The sequence below is a fragment of the Arvicanthis niloticus genome, chromosome 18 (genome assembly GCF_011762505.2).
Source record: "Arvicanthis niloticus isolate mArvNil1 chromosome 18, mArvNil1.pat.X, whole genome shotgun sequence".
NCBI lineage: Eukaryota > Metazoa > Chordata > Mammalia > Rodentia > Muridae > Arvicanthis > Arvicanthis niloticus.
In genome coordinates this window covers 30,781,455-30,799,493 of record NC_047675.1, presented here as the reverse complement: position 1 = coordinate 30,799,493, position 18,039 = coordinate 30,781,455, and the positions used below count along the sequence as shown (strand labels likewise).

Here is an 18,039-nt window from a genome sequence, read left to right as displayed (position 1 = left end):
TAGCCGGATTACAAAGGGTCAAAGAAGCCTCATCAGAGTTCAGGTTTGTTTTTGTTGTTGTTTTGTTTTTTATTTTTGTTTGTTTGCTACTGCCCATCCCTCACTGGTTTCTCTGTGTAGCCCTGGCTGTCCTAGAACTAACTTTGTAGAACAGGCTGGCCTGAACTCGGCCTGCTTTCCAAGTGCTGGGATTAAAGGCATGTGCCACTACACCAGGCTTTGGGAAGTTTTAAAGAAGGCTGAGAAGTAGAACCTGGGAAGTTATATAGGGAGGCAAAGATACTGACCATGGCTGGAGGGGCGCTGGAGCCCCTGCTGCTATAGTCAGGCCACTCACAGGTTCAGGTTTGAGGGAAAGTAGAAGTAAAGAGAGAGAGGCAGGAGAAAGTTCAAAGTCATCCGTAGGTACATAGCAAGGTTGAGACCAGCGTGAGCCATATTGAGGTCATGCCTTTAACAAATGGAAAGCAGACTAAAGATATGTGGGGGCTGGTGAGATAGCTCGGTGGGTAAAGACCATTAAACCTGACAACAGGAGTTTGATCTCCAGGATCCATGTAGTTGGAGAGAATCAACTCCCACAAGTTATCTTCTCATCGCCACCTCCCCCATAGACATGAATTTAAAATTTTATGTATATGGGTACTTTGCTTGCATGTATATTTGAACCACTTGCATATCTAATATCTGCAGAAGTTAGAAGGCTGCATCAGATCCCCTGAAATTATAGTTGCAGACAGATGCGAGCTGCTAAACAGTGCTGGTTTGATCCCAGCGGATGAAAACAAAATTGAATATCTGGTTTGAAAAGATTTCCTTCTTGAGGTACATGAAGTGAAACTTACAAAGAATGATTAAGGTTTTTGTTTGTTTGTTTTTTGGGGGTTTTTTTTGTTTTTTGTTTTTTGTTTTTTGTTTTTTTTTTTTTGGTTTTTTTTTTTTTTTTTTTTTTTTTTTTTTTTTTTTTGGTTTTTTGAGACAGGGTTTCTCTGTGTAGCCTTGGTTGTCCTGGAACTCACTCTGTAGACCAGGCTGGCCCCAAACTCAGAAATCCGCCTGCCTCTGCCTCCCAAGTGCTGGGATTAAAGGTGTTGTGCCACCACTGCCCGGCTCCATTAAGTTTTGAAAAACAGAAAAAAAATATTTCCTTCTAGATTGAGCTGCTTTTGCTTACTGCATAGTATCTTGAAACTTAAAAGTTTTAAATTTTAGGGGGCTGGAGAGGTGGCTTAGTGGTTAAGAGCACTGAATGCTCTTCCAGAGGTCCTGAGTTCAATTTCCAGCAACCAAGTGGTGGCTCACACCCATCTGTAATGGGATCTGATGCCCTCTTCTGGTGTGTCTGAAGACAGACACAGTGTACTCACATACATAAAATAAATCTTGCCAGGCAGATTTGAGGCCAGCCTGGTCTACAGAGTGAGTTCCAGGACAGCCACAGCTACACAGAGAAACTGTCTCGAAAAACCAAAAAAAAAAAAAAATTTTTTTTTAAATTTTAAGCTAGGCATTGTGATGCATGCCTTTAAGACATGCCTTTGAGACAGAAGCAGGCAGATCTCTGTGAGTTCAAGTCCAGCCTTCTCTACATAGTTTTAGGACAGCCAGAGCTACATACTGAGGCCCTGTCTCAAAACAAACAAACACCCAAACAAAAAATTTAAATTTTAGGTCTATTCAGTCATATTTTCTTTTATTGCTTTTAGCTTTTGGTATTGTGTGCATTTCCTTCAGGAATTGAACAAACTAGTTTACTCAGCCCTCCCCCCCCCAAAAAAAAAGGTTAAATAAAGAGGAAATGTGATAATTGTATAGTTAGGGAGGTGCTTTGGCTAAGAGGAAAAGAATGTGATAGGAAATCTTAAAGTCTGAGAAGTAAGTGCTGAAGGGAATGGAGGAACACATCTTAAAATGTGCTCAGAACTGTAAAGCACCATACCTTATTCGAAATTTTATTTGCCATATTATCAATGTTACATTGATAGCCAGATGATGTTAATATATACAATAATTATGAATAAATGTTGGTTGTTGCCCAAAGTTAACTCAATAATAATCTTTGTACTATATATTGTTCTGACAGATTACACCTCAAATTGTTTAACCAAAACAAACTGCTAGTTGATTTTTTATAAATAGAAGACTAAAGATTGATGTATCTCAGATTTTTGTATTATGTGTCTTTTTATTTTTAAGTTTACCCCTTGCAAATCTTTGCCAAAGATAGTGAGATGGCTCAACACCTGCTGCCAAGTCTGACAACCTCATTTGGTCTCTGGGATCTACATGGTAGAAGAAAACTGTACATATTATCCTCTGACCTCCACATGTGCCTCCTCATAAACAAATAAGTGAATGAATAAATAAATATAATAAAATACTGTTAAAGCCAAAACAAAAGAAATAAAAACTTAAAAAAAAAAAAAAAAAGCCAGGTAGTGATGGCTCATGCCTTTAATCCTAGCACTCGGGAGGCAGAGGCAGGCAGATCTCTGAGTTTGAGGCCAGCCTGGTCTACATAGGGAGTTCCAGGACATCCAAGGCTACACAGAGGAACCCTGTCTCAAAAAAACAAAAACCAAAACAACAACAACAAAGTTATTCAAACACTATATGTCATTTACATAATAAAAGAGGATTTGATTTTAATTTGATATTTTATTTTGACTGATTTTTCATTCAAATATGAAATCCACCCTGTATTCCTTAGATAAACCAACTTGGTCATGATGCATTGTTAATATATTGTATTCAGCTTACTAAAACATCTTACTAGATATTTTATGTGCTACATGAAGGATGCTAGTCTACAGTTTTCTATTTTTTCTAATGGTTTTAGTTTTGATACAAGGGTAATGCCAACCTCAGAGTAAGTTGGGAAGCAGGCATCGTGGTATGCCCTGGTTACTGAAGAGGCTAAGGCATGAGGATCTTAAGGTTGAGATTAGCATAGAATATAGTGAGACCTATTTTTTTAAATTGGGAAATAACCTTTTAGATACTATTTCTTTTTTAAATGTTTGGTGGAGTTGTCAAATGTAAACATCTGAAACTAGATTTTTTTGTTGTGGGAAGCTTTGTAACTACGATTTCAGGTTCTTTCATAAATATAGTTTTATTCAGGAAATTTGTTCTTAGGTGAGTTTGGATGATTTATATCTTTGAAAGCAATTTTTTTTTCTATTTCATCTACGTCATTGAATTTGTATGAAGTTGTGCAAAATCTTATCTTCAGAATCTGAGATGGTTGTTTAGTTGTGTCTTTTTCTATAGCTTAGGCTGGCCTGGAACTTACTATGTAGTTCTTGAATTTGTGGAAATCCTGCCTCAACCTCCTAAATGTTAGGATAACGGGTGTGAGCCATTATATCCAGCTCTTGTCTCATTTGATATTGGTAATTTGTGTCTGTAATCATTTATCCAAAGTAGTCTGGGTAGAGAATTATCAGTGTTACTGATCTTTTAAAAGAACTTTCTCTGTTTAATTTTTAAGTTTAATTTTATGTGTATTGATGTTTTGCTTGCATGTGTATCTCTACATGCCCAATGCCAGAACGAGGTCAGAAAAGGGCATTGGATCCCCTGGACTAAAATTATAAACCGTTGTAAACTGTCAGATGGGTGCTAGGAATTGAACCCGGGTCTTCTGGAAGGCAGCCAGTCCTCTACAGCACTGAGCATCTCTTGGGGCCCATTCTCTTCTATTTTTCTGTTGTACTGACTTCAGCTTTTGTCTTTATAGGTTCTTCCTTGCTTGCTTTGGACTGAGTTTACTCTTTTTCTAGTTTCTTAAGGTAGAAGCTAAGGTCATTGGTTTGAGAGCCATTTTTTTTTCTAACATAGGTATTTAGTACTATAAATTTCCTCATAAATACCTCTTCATTAGCATCCTCGAAGTTCTAATGTATTTCCATCCAGGTCATTTAAAATAACTTTTAAGGATATCTTTATTAGATTATAAAGCAAATATATGCTTATTTTTTAAAAAGCAAACATCTCAAAGATGTATAATTATGAAATAGAATTTGAATAATTGTTCTTTGAAAGAAAACTTTTATGTTTAAAATAATAATTTTTTCTCCAGTAGAAACAAAGACTGACCTGAAGTTACTGTTGGAATGTCTGAAGTATCATATGGGCAATCCTTTGTCACAAAGGGAAGTTTTGATCACTATTCAATCAATTTGTAAACAAAACAGTAAGACATAATAATTAACTTTATTCATGATTCTATTTTTTCTCCTTTTCCCCCTTTTCCTTTCTCTTTCCCTCCTCCTCTCCCTCTTCTCTGTGTCAATGCTTGCCTCTCCTTTCCTTCCCCCCCCCTTTCTTTCTTCTTATTCCATCAGGTAACCCAGGCTGATGTTAAACTCTTGATCCTTCTGATGACCTCACCAGCCCTGGGACTGCATGCCCATGCCACCACAGCCCACAGCTCACTCTATTCCGGCTTTGTAGTTCAGTAATATATCAATATTCATTGTTGCTTCTCTTGTACTCAGTGTTTATGTTATATGCTTTCATTTGATTCTTTTATCCTTAACAGAGTAAACGAAGTAAATATAATTTCTTGTTTTATTTGCAAATCTTACAGGTGATGTGGGTGTTTATTTCCGGGAAATTGGTGGTTTGATGTTTATAATAGATCTTGCAAAGTCAAGTGAGCATAGCCTGGTAAAAGAAGCAGCCTTATACACAATAGGATCTATTGCAGAAGAAAATGGTAAAATACAAAATATTAGTTTTTATGCTTGAAATGATTTTAAATAAGTCTTTAATTTTTTATCTTTATTTAAAGGTTAATGTTCCCACACCTGGTTAATTTTCATTATTTAGGGTTATTTTTGTTTGTTTCCTGTGGAGGTTTTGTTGTCGTTGGTTTTTGGTTTTGTTTTGAGTCAAATTTGCTATATAGCATAGGGTGGCCTTAAGTTCTCAGCTGTCCTGGTTTGCTTCCTAAATATTGCTATTGCACCATTTCTCATGTTATTTTTGAGCTTTGAAAAGACTTGTGCATCTCCAAAAGTTTTTTTTAATATCTTAAATATTTTTGTCCCTCTGTTTTTCAAAGCAAATATCTGATTTTTCTTAAGTTTTTTTTTCTTGCTTTGTTGTTGTTGTTTTTAATTAGTCTTCTTACTTGGCCTCTCTTTTCACTCAGGATGATTTTCATTTGTTATTTGGTTAGGATTTTATTAGCAATTTTAAAGTACTTTACATGTTTGGAGCTGGTTTGGGACTGGCTAGATGGCTTAGTAGGTAAAGGTGCTTGCTAACAAGTCTGATGACCAGAGTTAAATGCCTGGAACTCCCATGATGGAAGGAGAGAACCAACTCCCATAAATTGCCCTCTCATCCACAAGAGTGCTATGGCATCTGTGCACATAGTGGGCACACACATGTGTGTGTTTGCACATACAAATAAGTAAATAAATAGATGTAATTTTAAAATATTTTTAAAACTCTGCTACTTAAGTAAGCATGCGTCAAGTCTTCCTAGATTTGACTGTTTCTAACACATGCCAGTTAAGTGACAGCTGGTTTAGAGGCATCCTCAGTTTGACAACTTTTGTGTTTTGTTCAATATATTTTTGAAATGATTTGTGCTAATATATTAAAATGAAAATTGTATTTTATATTTCAGTTTACTGTCAGCAATCTTTGTGTACTTCAGAATTATTTCAAGATTTAACCTTGCTCTTAACTAATGATGATTCAAACACAAATTTGAAAAGAATGTCTGTTTATGTTCTTTTGAGTCTGGTTTCAAATAATAGTAAGTACATTCTCATGAATGCTTAAACACATTTTAATGTATCTTTAGAATAGTTATTAATAGTTTTAATCTAGTCATTTTTATATTAGTGCCTTTATTTCTTTAAAGATTTATTGATTTATGTGTTTTATGTATATCAGTACTTTGTCTACATGTACATCTACACATCAGAAGACAGGATCAGAAGGTTGTGAGCTGCCATGTGGGTGCTGGGAATTGAACTCAGAACCCTCAGAAGAGCAGTGAGTGCTCTTAACCACTGAGCCATTTCTCCCTAGCTCTGCCTTTATTTGTTTATTTATTTATTTATTTATTTGCTTACTTACTTACTTATATATTTATTTTTTGAGACAGAGTTTCACTATGTAGATGAGGCTGGGTCTTACTCTGCTTCCCAAATGTATTAGTAACTTTTTATTTCATTGACATGTGAGAGATACTAGTTCAGAGGAAGGAATTAATAGTATATATATTTAATCATAATGTTTGTTAATTTTAACAAACAGTGGAGTGATTTGTACTACTTAATCTTCAAAAAGAAAAGCAAGTACTCAATGAATAGGTCAACTTTTCACTGAATTGATTATTTTGTTACAACATTTACTGTTAGTCCCCAGTGGTTTTTATTTTGGAATAATTTTAGGTTTATTGAAAAGTTGAAAACCTAATATAAAGTGCTCATGTGTACATTCATTTTATATATGTATATAAAATATAAAGTGTTTATGTAGTTAAAACTTTGCATGTGCATGTACATACATATGCATGTATTTGTGCTTGATGTAGAAGCCGGAGGTGGTTGTTGTATACCTTCCTCAATTTCCACTTTTTTTTTTTTTTTTTTTTTTTTTTTAGACAGAGAGTTACTTACCAAGTCTGAAGCTTTCCAATCTGACTTGTCTGACTGCCTGGCGAGCCCCTGCAGATATAAGCTCTGTGCCTAGGCTCAGACATTAGATCCTGAGCCTAGGCTCAGATATAAGCTCCTGTGCCTAGGCTCTTATATATTTTTCACAGAGTGCTGAGGATCAAACTCAAGCCCTTATGCTGCCGCTTTACTGACTGAGCCATCTCCCCAGTCCTCTGTGTTTTAAAAACTTCATTTAATGCTTAAAATCGTTAGCTACTTGAATTACTTCTAGATTTTGTTTTTTGCCACTTTGGAAAATCTGAAAAAGAGTTGTAGTTTTTCTGATTTGGAGATCCTTTTCATATTATAACAGAACTATAACTTAAAGTAAGCAGTTTGTAATTTTTAGAGGACAACTGTATTTTGTAAGTTGCTAAGCATAGTATATTTTCTATAATAAAGCTGGCTATAGTGTTTTTAAAAGAAATTAAAATTTTATGTGTATGGATGTTTTGCCTACATGTATGTCTGTGCACCATGTGCATGCCTGGGACCCACAGAGGCCATAGGAGGGCATCAGATCCCCTGGAATTTGAGTTATAGATGGTTGTAAGAAACCATGTGGGTGCTGGGAATTGATCCCAGGTCCTCTAGAAGTACAGAAGATGCTCTTAACTGCCGACTCATCTCTCTAGCCCCTTGATTATAGGTTTTTTTCTACTGTAATTCTGTATACTTCATACTACTTAAAGTAGCTTAAAAGCTAGTTTAAAAATACCACTTAAGTGTCTTAATTTTTATAAAATTATTTTAAAATAGAAGTCATATTCATGCAATATCTGGCTTTTTTTAGGGAGTGGACAAACTCTTTTGAGAGAAATGGGTTGTATTGAAGTTCTATCACAGATGTTCAGGTAAGTAAATAAATGCCTTATTATTCATTGCTTAGGACATTAGCACATTTATAAAAATTCATTACATTTTCTTTTTAACCCAATAGGACAGTTCTTTCCAATTATGAGTTGAATTTGTCAGATAATAATGTTTTCCAGAGTTATCTGTTATGGTCTTCAGTATGCAGTACTCTGTGCGCATGTGTCAACAATCCTCAAAATGGTAATTTTTTTCAACAATTTAAATCCAAATATAAAAATAAATGGTGAGTGATAGTTTGCAAAAATCAGATTAAAACATAGCTGTTGATCCTCCTTTCAGATGAGAATCAAATACTTTGTTGTTCACTTTTTCCATATGTTAATGAATGGCTAATGAATTGCATGAAACCTGAGGTAATTCGACCTATATGCTCATTTATTGGACTTACTCTAGCAAATAATAGTAAGTATTTATTATTTTCTAGGTTGTATATTAAGAAATGTATTTCAAAGTATAACAAATTACTGAATTCACTTAATGTGTTTGGTGCTCTAATTTGGACCATTTTGGATATATGTAGACTGTTTTGTTTGTGATAGGGTCTCACTATATAGTCTTGGCTGGCCTGGAACTCACTATGTAGACCAGGCTGGCCTCAAACAGATAATGACCTGACTCTGCCTTAAGTTCTTGGCTAGTCTCTTGAAGATAAGAGAATCTTGGAAGTCGATATTATTGGGAAGATATTGGAAAGATATTGGCAGCAGCATAGTTGTTTCTTGGGAGGTGGGGTTTGAGAACAGTCTCCTGTGGCCCAAACTGGCTTATGTCACTATATATGTCTCTGTATAGCTAAGGATGACCTTTAACTTATGATCTTCCTTTCCCCACCTCCCGAGTTCTGAAATGTCATGCTACCCATCCTGCATACTGCAATACAGGTTTTTTTTTTCCTTCCTAAATACCCACATGAAATAAAGCAATGAAATCAACCACCCCCCTGCCCCAGGATTTAACCTCTAACCAAAATGTAATTAAATTAGAAATGAGCACCATGGGACTAATGAGATGGCCCAGTCTGTAAAGGCACTTACTATTCAATAAGATGTAAGTCTGGAGCTGGAGAGATGGCTCAGGGGTTAAGAGCACTGACTGCTCTTCCAGAGGTCCTGAGTTCAATTCCCAGCAACCACATAGTGGCCCATAACCATCTTTAATGGGATCTGATGCCCATTTCTGGTGTGTCTGACAGCTACAGTGTACCCACATACATAAATAAATTTAAAAAAGATACAAGTCTGATGAAACCATGTTTGATCCTCAGAACCTACATAAAAGTGCCAGGAGAGAACTGATTCTACAAGTTGTTCTCTGACATCCAAGTACAAGTGCTTGTATGTGTTTTCACATACAACATACACATATACATATAACTCCTTAATAATAAATACAATTTTTATATTCAAGTAATAGTCTTTGAATAAAATTTAAAATATAACAAAATAAAATACATAAGAGAAAAAACCTATCACACCAGAGTTGAGCAAAACAAACAGAAGGAAGTGAGCCCAAGAGAAAGCACAAGTATATAAGAGACTCATTTGTTTGCATACTCGGGAATCCTATAAGTATGCTAATCTGTAAGCCATAATGTATATGCAGAGAATCTGATGCAGACCTGTGCAGGTCCTGTGCATGCTGCCTCAGTTTCTGTGAATTCATATAAGCTTTGCTCATGTTGATTTAGAGGGCCTTGTTTTCTTTGTGTCCTCTGACCCTGAGCTCTGAGGAGGGAGGGATTTGGTAATGGCATCCCATTTAGGACTGAGTGTCAAGGCCTTTCACTTTCTGCATAACATCTGGCTGCAGGTCTCTGTATTTGTTGTTGTGTGCCACAGGAGGAAGCTTTTCTGCTGATGTCTGAGAAAAGCATTGTTTCCCTGGTCAGAGCATTAATGCATTTTTAAAAAATAAATGTACAAAAAAACTAGAAAAGATGACTGGTAACCAAATATGTGGTTATTTCTGGAGGTTGTGGAAATCTGAGAGATAAGGATTGTTGAAAGTTCAAGGCTAGTCTGAGTTACTATCTAGTGACTTTCTGGCCAGACTGGGCTATAGTGTGATGCTTTTATTTTCCTCTTCCCCAACCCACCACCCTTCAGACATCTAAATTACCAACCTAAATTACCATAAGAAGCAACATCACGGGGCTGGTGAGATGGCTCAGTGGTTAAGAGCACTGACTGCTCTTCCAGAGGTCATGAGTTCAAATCCCAGCAACCACATGGTGGCTCACAACCATCCATAATGAGATCTGATGCCCTCATATGGGTGTCTGAAGACAGCTACAGTGTACTTACACAAAATAAATAGATAAATTCTTAATTAAAAAAAAAAAAAGAAGCAACATCACTCTAGATTTTGTTTCTTAGTTTTTATTTGATATATATGAATGTTTGTCTACATGTGTGCCAGTGGAGCCAGAAGAGGGTGTGGATTCCATGGGATTGGAGTTACAGTTATGAGCTGCCTCTTGAGTGCTGGGAATCAAACTCAGGTCTGCTGGGAAGGCAACCAGTCCTCTTAACTGCTAAGCCATTTCTCCATTCCTTACTCATGATCTTGTCAGAGCTATTTGTTTGTTTGTATATTGTGTATGAGTGCTCTGCTGCATGTACACCTGTACGCCAGAAGAGGATATCAGAAGCTGTTATAGATGGTCATGAGCTGCCATGTGGGTCCTGGGAATTGAACTCAGGAGCTCTGGAAGAGCAGCCAGCCTCATTATCATAACATAGTAAAGTAATAATAGAAACAGTTTCATATCACGCAATTAGAAAATTCTAATGACTTGGACAGATTCTTTAATATATAGAAATTATTAGAACGTACTAAAAAAAGTAGGTAGCCCGGCTGAAGAATTTTTTTTATGAGTGTGTTTATATGTGCAGTGCCTTTGGAGACAAGAGGGTATAATGCCTTTCAAATTAGAGTTACAGGTGGTTGTGACTCACTGTGTGGGTTTTTTAACTGAACCAAGGTCCCCTCCCTTCAAGAGGAGAGAGTGGTCTTAACCAAAGAGCCACCTCTCCAGTCCCAAGTTCGTTATTTTTTTAAGATAGGGTTTTGTGTAGTTCAGACTGGCCTTGGATTTGTTGGGTAGCTGAGACCGGCTTTGAACTGTTCTTTCCCTTCCACCTCCAAAGTGTTGAGATTACAGGTGTGCACCATCACACCTGACTCCACAGTTCCAAATCAAACAGAATTCACAAACTGAAGCTTTAATAAACACAGGAGAATTTCAGAGCCTGATATTTTACTGGTGAATTCCACCAAACATGTCAGGAAAAAAAGCCCCCCAAAATTCTATATAAATTATTTCTAAAAACAGAAGTAGAAAAAACACTTTTCAATACATCCTGTAAGGCTAGCATTATACCTAAGCCAAAAGAAGGCATTTCAACAAAATTATAGGTCAAGTCTATTATGAACATAGATATAAAAACACTAGTTGTTTATATGAGACACGGTCTCATATAATCTAAGTTGGCTTCAAATTCTCTGTGTACTTGAGGATAACCTCAAACTCCTGAACTTGTTGCCTCTTCTCCCAAATGCTAGAATTACAGATGTGTGTCATCATCATGCTTGATTTGTTTAGTGCTAGGAGTTAAACCTACTGCTTTGTATATGTTGGACAAGCATTCTGACCAACTCTGAGTTACATTCTCAGCCCTAGATGCAAAAATATATTACAAAATATTTAAAAATCAAGTCAGGATGATGCCACCATCTTTAGTCTGTCCTGGTCTACATAGTGAATTACAGGCCAGTCTGAGTTCAAAAAGGATTTTCTAAAAATTTAATCATATGGAGAAAGTATAATAATACATTATGGCTAAGTGGCTTATCTCATAGGAGTACAAGACTGGTTTAACATTATAAAACCATAATCACAGTCTAGAAAAAAGAACTATATGATAATCTTAATAGTTAGAGGAAAAGTGTTAGGTATAAAGTCATATGTCTTCATTAACAGGAACTCTTTTTTAAAAAAGATTTATTTATTTTATGTATTTGAGTGCACTATATATGTACACCTGCATGTTAGAAGAGGGCATCAGATCAATCACTGTATAGATGGTTGTGAGCTACCATTAGTTGCTGGGAATTGAACTCAGGACCTCTGGAAGAGCAGACAGTGTTCTTAACTGCTGAGCCATCTCTCCAGGCCCATAATAAGAACTCTTAGTAAACTAGGAATGGAAGGGAACATACTTAATGTGATAAAGGGCCTTGTCTTTTTTTTTTTTTCTTTTTTTTTTTTTTCCGTTGTTTTTTAAGACAGGGTTTCTCTGTGTAGTCCTAGCTGTCCTGGCTGTCCTCAAACTCAGAAATCTGCCTGCCTCTGCCTCCCAAGTGCTGGGATTAAAGGCATGTGCCACCACAGCCCGGCAAGGGCCTTGTCTTAGTTAGGGTTTCTATTGCTCTGAAGAGACACCATGACCACAACAACTCTTACAAAGGAAAACATTGAATTGGGGCTGGCTTACAGTTCAGAGGTTTAGTTCATTATTATCATGATGGGAAGCATGATGGCATGTGGGCAGACATGGTGCTGAAGAGGTAGCTGAGAGTTCTATATCTGGATCAGCAGGCAGCAGGAGGACAGAGTGACCCTGGGCCTGGCTTGAGCATTTGAAACCTCAAAGCCCACTCTTCAGTGACATACTTCCTCCAACAAGGCCACACCTTGTAATCGTGCCACTCCCAATGGGTCCATGGGGGCCATCTTTATTCACATCACCACAGACCTATATATAATGCTACATATGACTATAAACATTATTTTTAATATTTTATTAGCTATCCTAGCCAGTGCAGTAAGGCAAGAAAGTGAAATAAAATTCATAGAGATGGAAAAGAAAGAAGGAATTTTCCCCATAAATGTCATGATAGTATATATAAAAATATTCGGACATCCTACTATAGCTAATAGTGATTTTAGAATGACTGCAGAATATAAAGACATGTAGTAAAAAATATTTAAAATCTCTGCTCAGGGTTTCTACCCCACCTTGGTTATTAAATTCATGGATGAAAGATACACTCACAGCTTTTATATTTACAATGTACCTTAAGCAGCACCATAGCTGGGCAGCTGCCTGCCCTCCATATTGTTAGAATCTACTTTCCTATCGATAACCTTGAGTTATTACTTACTATTTGCTATGTTCCATCTGGGCTGCTCTTAACTCCAATTGGGCAGCCCTCAAGACCACATTTTTATGGCTTAACTAACTCTTCTGCACATTCTTCTTCCTCTTCTTCCTTTCTGACCTCAAGCCCGCAAAACCTAAACCCTACCTATATCTCCTCTGCCCAGCTATTGGCTGATGGCATCTTTATTTCAATCACAATTAACTAAGGGACAGGGTCACTCAGTGTCTTAAGTGTGGACTTTCTCCTCTCTGGGGCACCAGTCTTGGGGGCACAAAATTAGCATTAAAACACAAGCAGCAGTAGGCCAACATACTACAAGAACATACAAAATAAATAGTATTTCTCTATGTCCCAACAAGTTATTGTAAACGTAAAACTATCATTTGTGTCCATTTATGTATGTTGCGGGCATGTACTCATATGCACATGTGGCTGTAGATTCATTTCCCTGTACATTCCAATGTGGAGGTCAAGGAACAACTTCGGGTATTTTCCTCTATCACTCTCTACCATACTTTTTGAGACACGGTCTCTCACAGTGGAGCTTGCTGTTTCGGCTAGACTTGCTGGTCAGCAAACCCCTGAAATCCGCCTATTTTTGTTACCCCAGCACTAGAGCCATAGGCACACATCTTAAGTATGTTGTCACTGCGATCTAGTTAGATAACACAGCAAAACATTGCAGAAATAACATGTAAATTGTGAGATGTATAATATTTATGGATAGGTTTTAACATTTACTTTATGTATATGTGTGTGCTTGCTTGTCCGTATATGCACTATGTTCATGCAGGCACCCACAGAATCCAGAAGAGGTTAGACTACATGAGACCTCATCTCAAAAAATAAAAACTAAACACTGAAAACCACAGACAAGAACAAAACCTTCCTTTTGGAAAAAAAAATAAAAATACCTTGTAGTGAAGAAGCTGTTTTATAGTCACCATAATGTTGAAAATGTTTGCTTGTCCTTAAAACTAAGATGACAAGATGGCTCAGCAGGTAAAGGCTCTTACCATCAAGCCTGACAATCTGGGTTTGATGCTGAGGTTTTATAGCATGCAAGTTGGAAACCACATTCCAAAAGTTGTCCTCTTGTTGGGGACCGCACTAGCCCCAAGTTGGGGCAGCCAAAATAAATGTTGCAGCCCAGGCAAAATGTTGAGGCCCAGGCCGACCCACGTTTGGGCGGCCACTGTATCCAGGCCCAAGCTGCTGCTCCGGTCTGCAGGTCGGGTTTCAGCAAGAGCGAGGGTGAGGGCAGATTCTACCTAATGTCTGATGTGTATGAATCTCTCTCTCTGGTCTGATGTCTGGTTCTGTCTTCTATAGTCTGATTCTAAGCCACGCCTCTAAGTTACACCTTTAATCATGCCCTTAGGTCTTGTCTCTAACTCTGATCTCTATACTTCTAAGTCACACACCTTTAATCTCACACACCTTTAATCTCACGCGCCTTTAATCTCAAGGTATCTAAACCAAGATTATCGGAGTGTTCTCAGCTGTTGTAGGCTATTGTAATCCAAGTCTCATGTCAGGGTATATGGCTCAAGATGGCTGCAAAGCTGATAGCCGCTTTCTGCTAAAAGTCGGCCCCCAACAGTCCTCTGTCCTTCACATATGTGTTATAGTATATGTGTGCACATGCACATGAATAAATAAATGTAAAATAATTTTTTAAATTTAAGTGAAAAATTTAAGGGCCCTGAAATCAGTGAGTAAAGGTGGTTGCTCAGAACTGACTCTACAAGATATTTTCTGACTTGCATATGCACTCTATAGCATGCAGTTTCTACTCTTTCTATGAGAATAAATAAAAATATTCCCAAGTAAATACGAAATATAATTTTTATTACATTGTATAATTTTTAGTCCCTCTCTCAGGTAGTGGCACAAACCTATAATTCCAGCACTGGTAGAAACAGGGAAATCGGGAGTCAAAGGTCAGTCTTAGCAACATAAGGATTTCAGTGCACCCTGGGCTGCATGAGACTGTCACAAAAAACAAAGATAACTAAATAATTAATATAAACACAAAATATGTTTTTGGAAAGGGGTAGTGGCTAGAGATGTAGCTTAGTGGAGAAATGCTGATGTTGTGTGTATACATTTCTGATTTCAGTCCCTACCACCAAATAAATAGCATACAAGTTGGAAACCATGTTCCCAACCATTTTCTGTGTTAAATTCTGGATGTGAAATTATTTTAGGCAAATATCTCCTTTATTTACAATACAAAAATTAAAATTTGCTTTTAATCATCTTGACATTTAAATCATCATCCTCAGAATTACACTCACCTAGGAAAAAGTTTTGTGGCAGGATTTTAACTACTAGTCTCATATACCTTGGTCACAAGCCTGTTTCTAGGATAGAAGCTGTAGAGATACTGACTTCAGAGCTTCAGGGGATCCTTTCTTATCAACATGATTTTCAAACTGAGACATGGTGACAGGTGTCTATAACATCACTTGGGAAGAAGCAACAAGAGAATCTTGAGTGTGAAGCCAGCTGGGGTAAATAGTGAGAATTAGTCTCAAAGATTAACTTCTATATACATAATATATAAACATAATTTTTGTATATATCTGTTATTGAATCTTTGCTCAATAATATGTTAGAATTTTGTGCTTCAAGAAGCAAAATACTTAGGTGTAAATAAAACTCATATGTGGCAGGGCATGAAGGGCATGATGGCACACTCCTCTAATCCCAGCACTTGGGAGGCAGAGGCAGAAGGATGTCTATGAGTTCAAGGCTACCCTGGTCTATATAGTAAGTTTCAGGACAGCCAGCCAGGAATACATAGAAGAAACCCTGTTTCTCAAACAAACAAACAAACAAAACTGTATGTGGTTTTGAAACATTGAGATACATTGTTATTTGTAGAGCAAAGCAGTCTGAGATATGAGTTATGCTGGAATTTAGAAAATAGGCAACTTGCTGATCATAATACCAAGAGAAAAGAATGAATCTGTTCTTTGATTGTTGTTATGTTGAGTTAGGGTCCTGCAGCTCACTATCTTTTGCTCCACCCTCCACAGTCCTAAGATGATAGGGCTAGAGCACTTTTCTATTCCCCACCCCTACTGAATTTATTCTTTATAACCCTTCTGAAATACTTGTTTAATAGTTATGAAGGGCATTTTATTCATGTTACAGAACATGCCAGCTCTCAGAAATGAAATGTAAGGTTTCCTACCCAAAACAAAGCACTGTCCTACTATACAGATAGTTGTACTGTATCAGGGGAGTGTTACTATGTTACTATGTGTATGTGCACATAGATAGACAAAAGTTGACCTTTTAATCCCTTAATTTTGGAGAGTTTCAGAATTTGAAAAACCAAATAAAATGTATTTAATGTAAAATGATTGAATAAAACAATACACCTGTTGTTTTTGAAATATTAATAGTTTTGCTATTTTATTTTTTAAGCACATGTTCAGAACTGCTTTGTATCTTCGGGAGGACTGGATGTTTTGTCTCAAGTTCTTGTGCAACTGGAGTCTGATTCACACAATATTCTTTCTAGTGCTAAGCTTGCAGTGGTAGTGACAAAGACCATGGATGCATGTATTACTGATAACTGTGAGTGAAAATGCTTAGTCAATTTTCTATAATTGGACTTTGTTTGAGCTGAACATGATGAATGTTGAAATGCTACACTAAGTACTATTGTGAGCAAAATTTCTAGCTTCTTACAAACGGAAAGGAATCTTAGAAATTACCTATTTCAATGCCTTGTTTTCCCATCCAAAATGACAACTTCTCTAAGGATGTATATCTAAGTCTGACTTTAGGTCTAAGAGAGAATCAAAATAAGATCCTCTTATTCTTTTTTATATCGATATTTTATTTATTTACATTTCAGATGCCATACTCCTTCCCCATTCCCACACTCATTAATCTCCTATCCCATTCCTCCTCCTTCTTTTTTGCCTTTATACTGTTTAAATTACATGAAAGTATTAAGGTCAGTTCCAGGTTGAGGAACTAGCAATACAATAGATGCAAATAGTCCAGGAACAAGTTAGAAAATAAACCCAGATAATCAAAGAACATGCATGACAATAAACAGAGTTCTAGTGATCATTCCTGTGATCACTATTTCTAAGGGCTTATCAGGATGATAAAAATATCTGAGCCTACTTCCCTGTCCTATTCCAAAGTCATTTTCATGCCTGAAGCCTACTTCTTTGTTATAGCTTAAGATTTAGATTTCTGCCTAAAATTACTTCTTTGTTCTAGCATAAGATTTAGATTCTTACCTGAAATTACTTCTTTATTCCAGCCCAGTGTCAGATTCCTGCCTGCAGTTCATTTCCTTGTCCTTGGCCTATGTCAGATTCCTTCCAAGAAGCCCATTTCCTTGTCCTTGGCCAATGACAGATTGCTGCCAGGTAGCCCTAAAGCTCTACATCTCCCCCTTTTTATTGCATAAACCAGACTGAGTCTGTCTTAGGTCCTTCTGACAAGAAAGCCTTCCTTACCCATCGTGCATTATCATAAGCAATACATTTCTGTCTTAGGTTGGTAAGGCTCTGTGCAGAATCTTACCCATTCTTGGCTTGCTGGCCTGTTAAATTAATAACTCTGTCTGGGGGTCCATTTTCAGTTTCAAGTCATGTACTTTGGCTGCCAGCCTGTTGATGTAGTTAGAGACAAGCTTTAACACGATGGGAAGGAATAAAAGTATTCCCAGGACAAGAAGGGCTAGCCTGATCAAGCTATATATGCCATTCCTGAGATTTGACTAAAATGGAAATATTGACCTCAGGCCATGGATAATTTTATCAGCATTATCTGCAGCATCAAAGCTCAACAGAGCAGCATTTTTTATATTCATAATCTCACTATGCAAAGTTGACACACCCAGAGAGGTATTAGGATTATGCCAAATACCCTACAGGTGTCTTTAAACCTTTTTCTAATTATAATGACAATCGTTGTAAATTTTAGAATTAACACTACTCCACTGTATTTGTCATGACTCTTGGGATAGCTCCTAACTCTTGAACCCTGAACCTCCTTCAGATGATTTGAATAGGTTATAGAGCATCATCTATTGTTCCAAATACCTATATAAATTCTTTTGTATACTCACTACATTAGTAACACTTTTTTTGCTAGATGGTTAACAAAAATAGTTGTGTTAACTCCTTGTGTCAACGCTATTGCAGAAGCAGTGGTGCTAGCAATTAATGAAATTAAAGCTGTTATACCAGCAATAATCAAGCCTGCTTCTCTCTTGCTTCTGCTTAAAGCCTAACTCATTTTTTTCCAGCACTTTCAAGCTTTTTTCAGAGAA

The 18,039-nt window shown here is 36.9% G+C and overlaps 1 protein-coding gene across 5 annotated transcripts in view; it reads left to right on the top strand.

Annotated features, from left to right (window-relative positions):
• Terb1 (telomere repeat binding bouquet formation protein 1) overlaps positions 1–18,039 on the top strand; it is a 79,973-nt gene that overhangs the window by 3,967 nt on the left and 57,967 nt on the right. For 3 of the 5 annotated variants that reach the window (XM_076915715.1, XM_076915716.1, XM_076915717.1), the window contains 7 exons: positions 4,085–4,198; positions 4,595–4,723; positions 5,645–5,776; positions 7,480–7,540; positions 7,627–7,742; positions 7,842–7,964; positions 16,167–16,319. In XM_076915715.1, the coding sequence (XP_076771830.1) occupies positions 4,085–4,198; positions 4,595–4,723; positions 5,645–5,776; positions 7,480–7,540; positions 7,627–7,742; positions 7,842–7,964; positions 16,167–16,319 (828 nt within the window). The remainder of the gene's footprint in view (positions 1–4,084; positions 4,199–4,594; positions 4,724–5,644; positions 5,777–7,479; positions 7,541–7,626; positions 7,743–7,841; positions 7,965–16,166; positions 16,320–18,039) is intronic. The other 2 variants (XM_076915718.1, XM_076915719.1) reach the window with 2 other exon arrangements.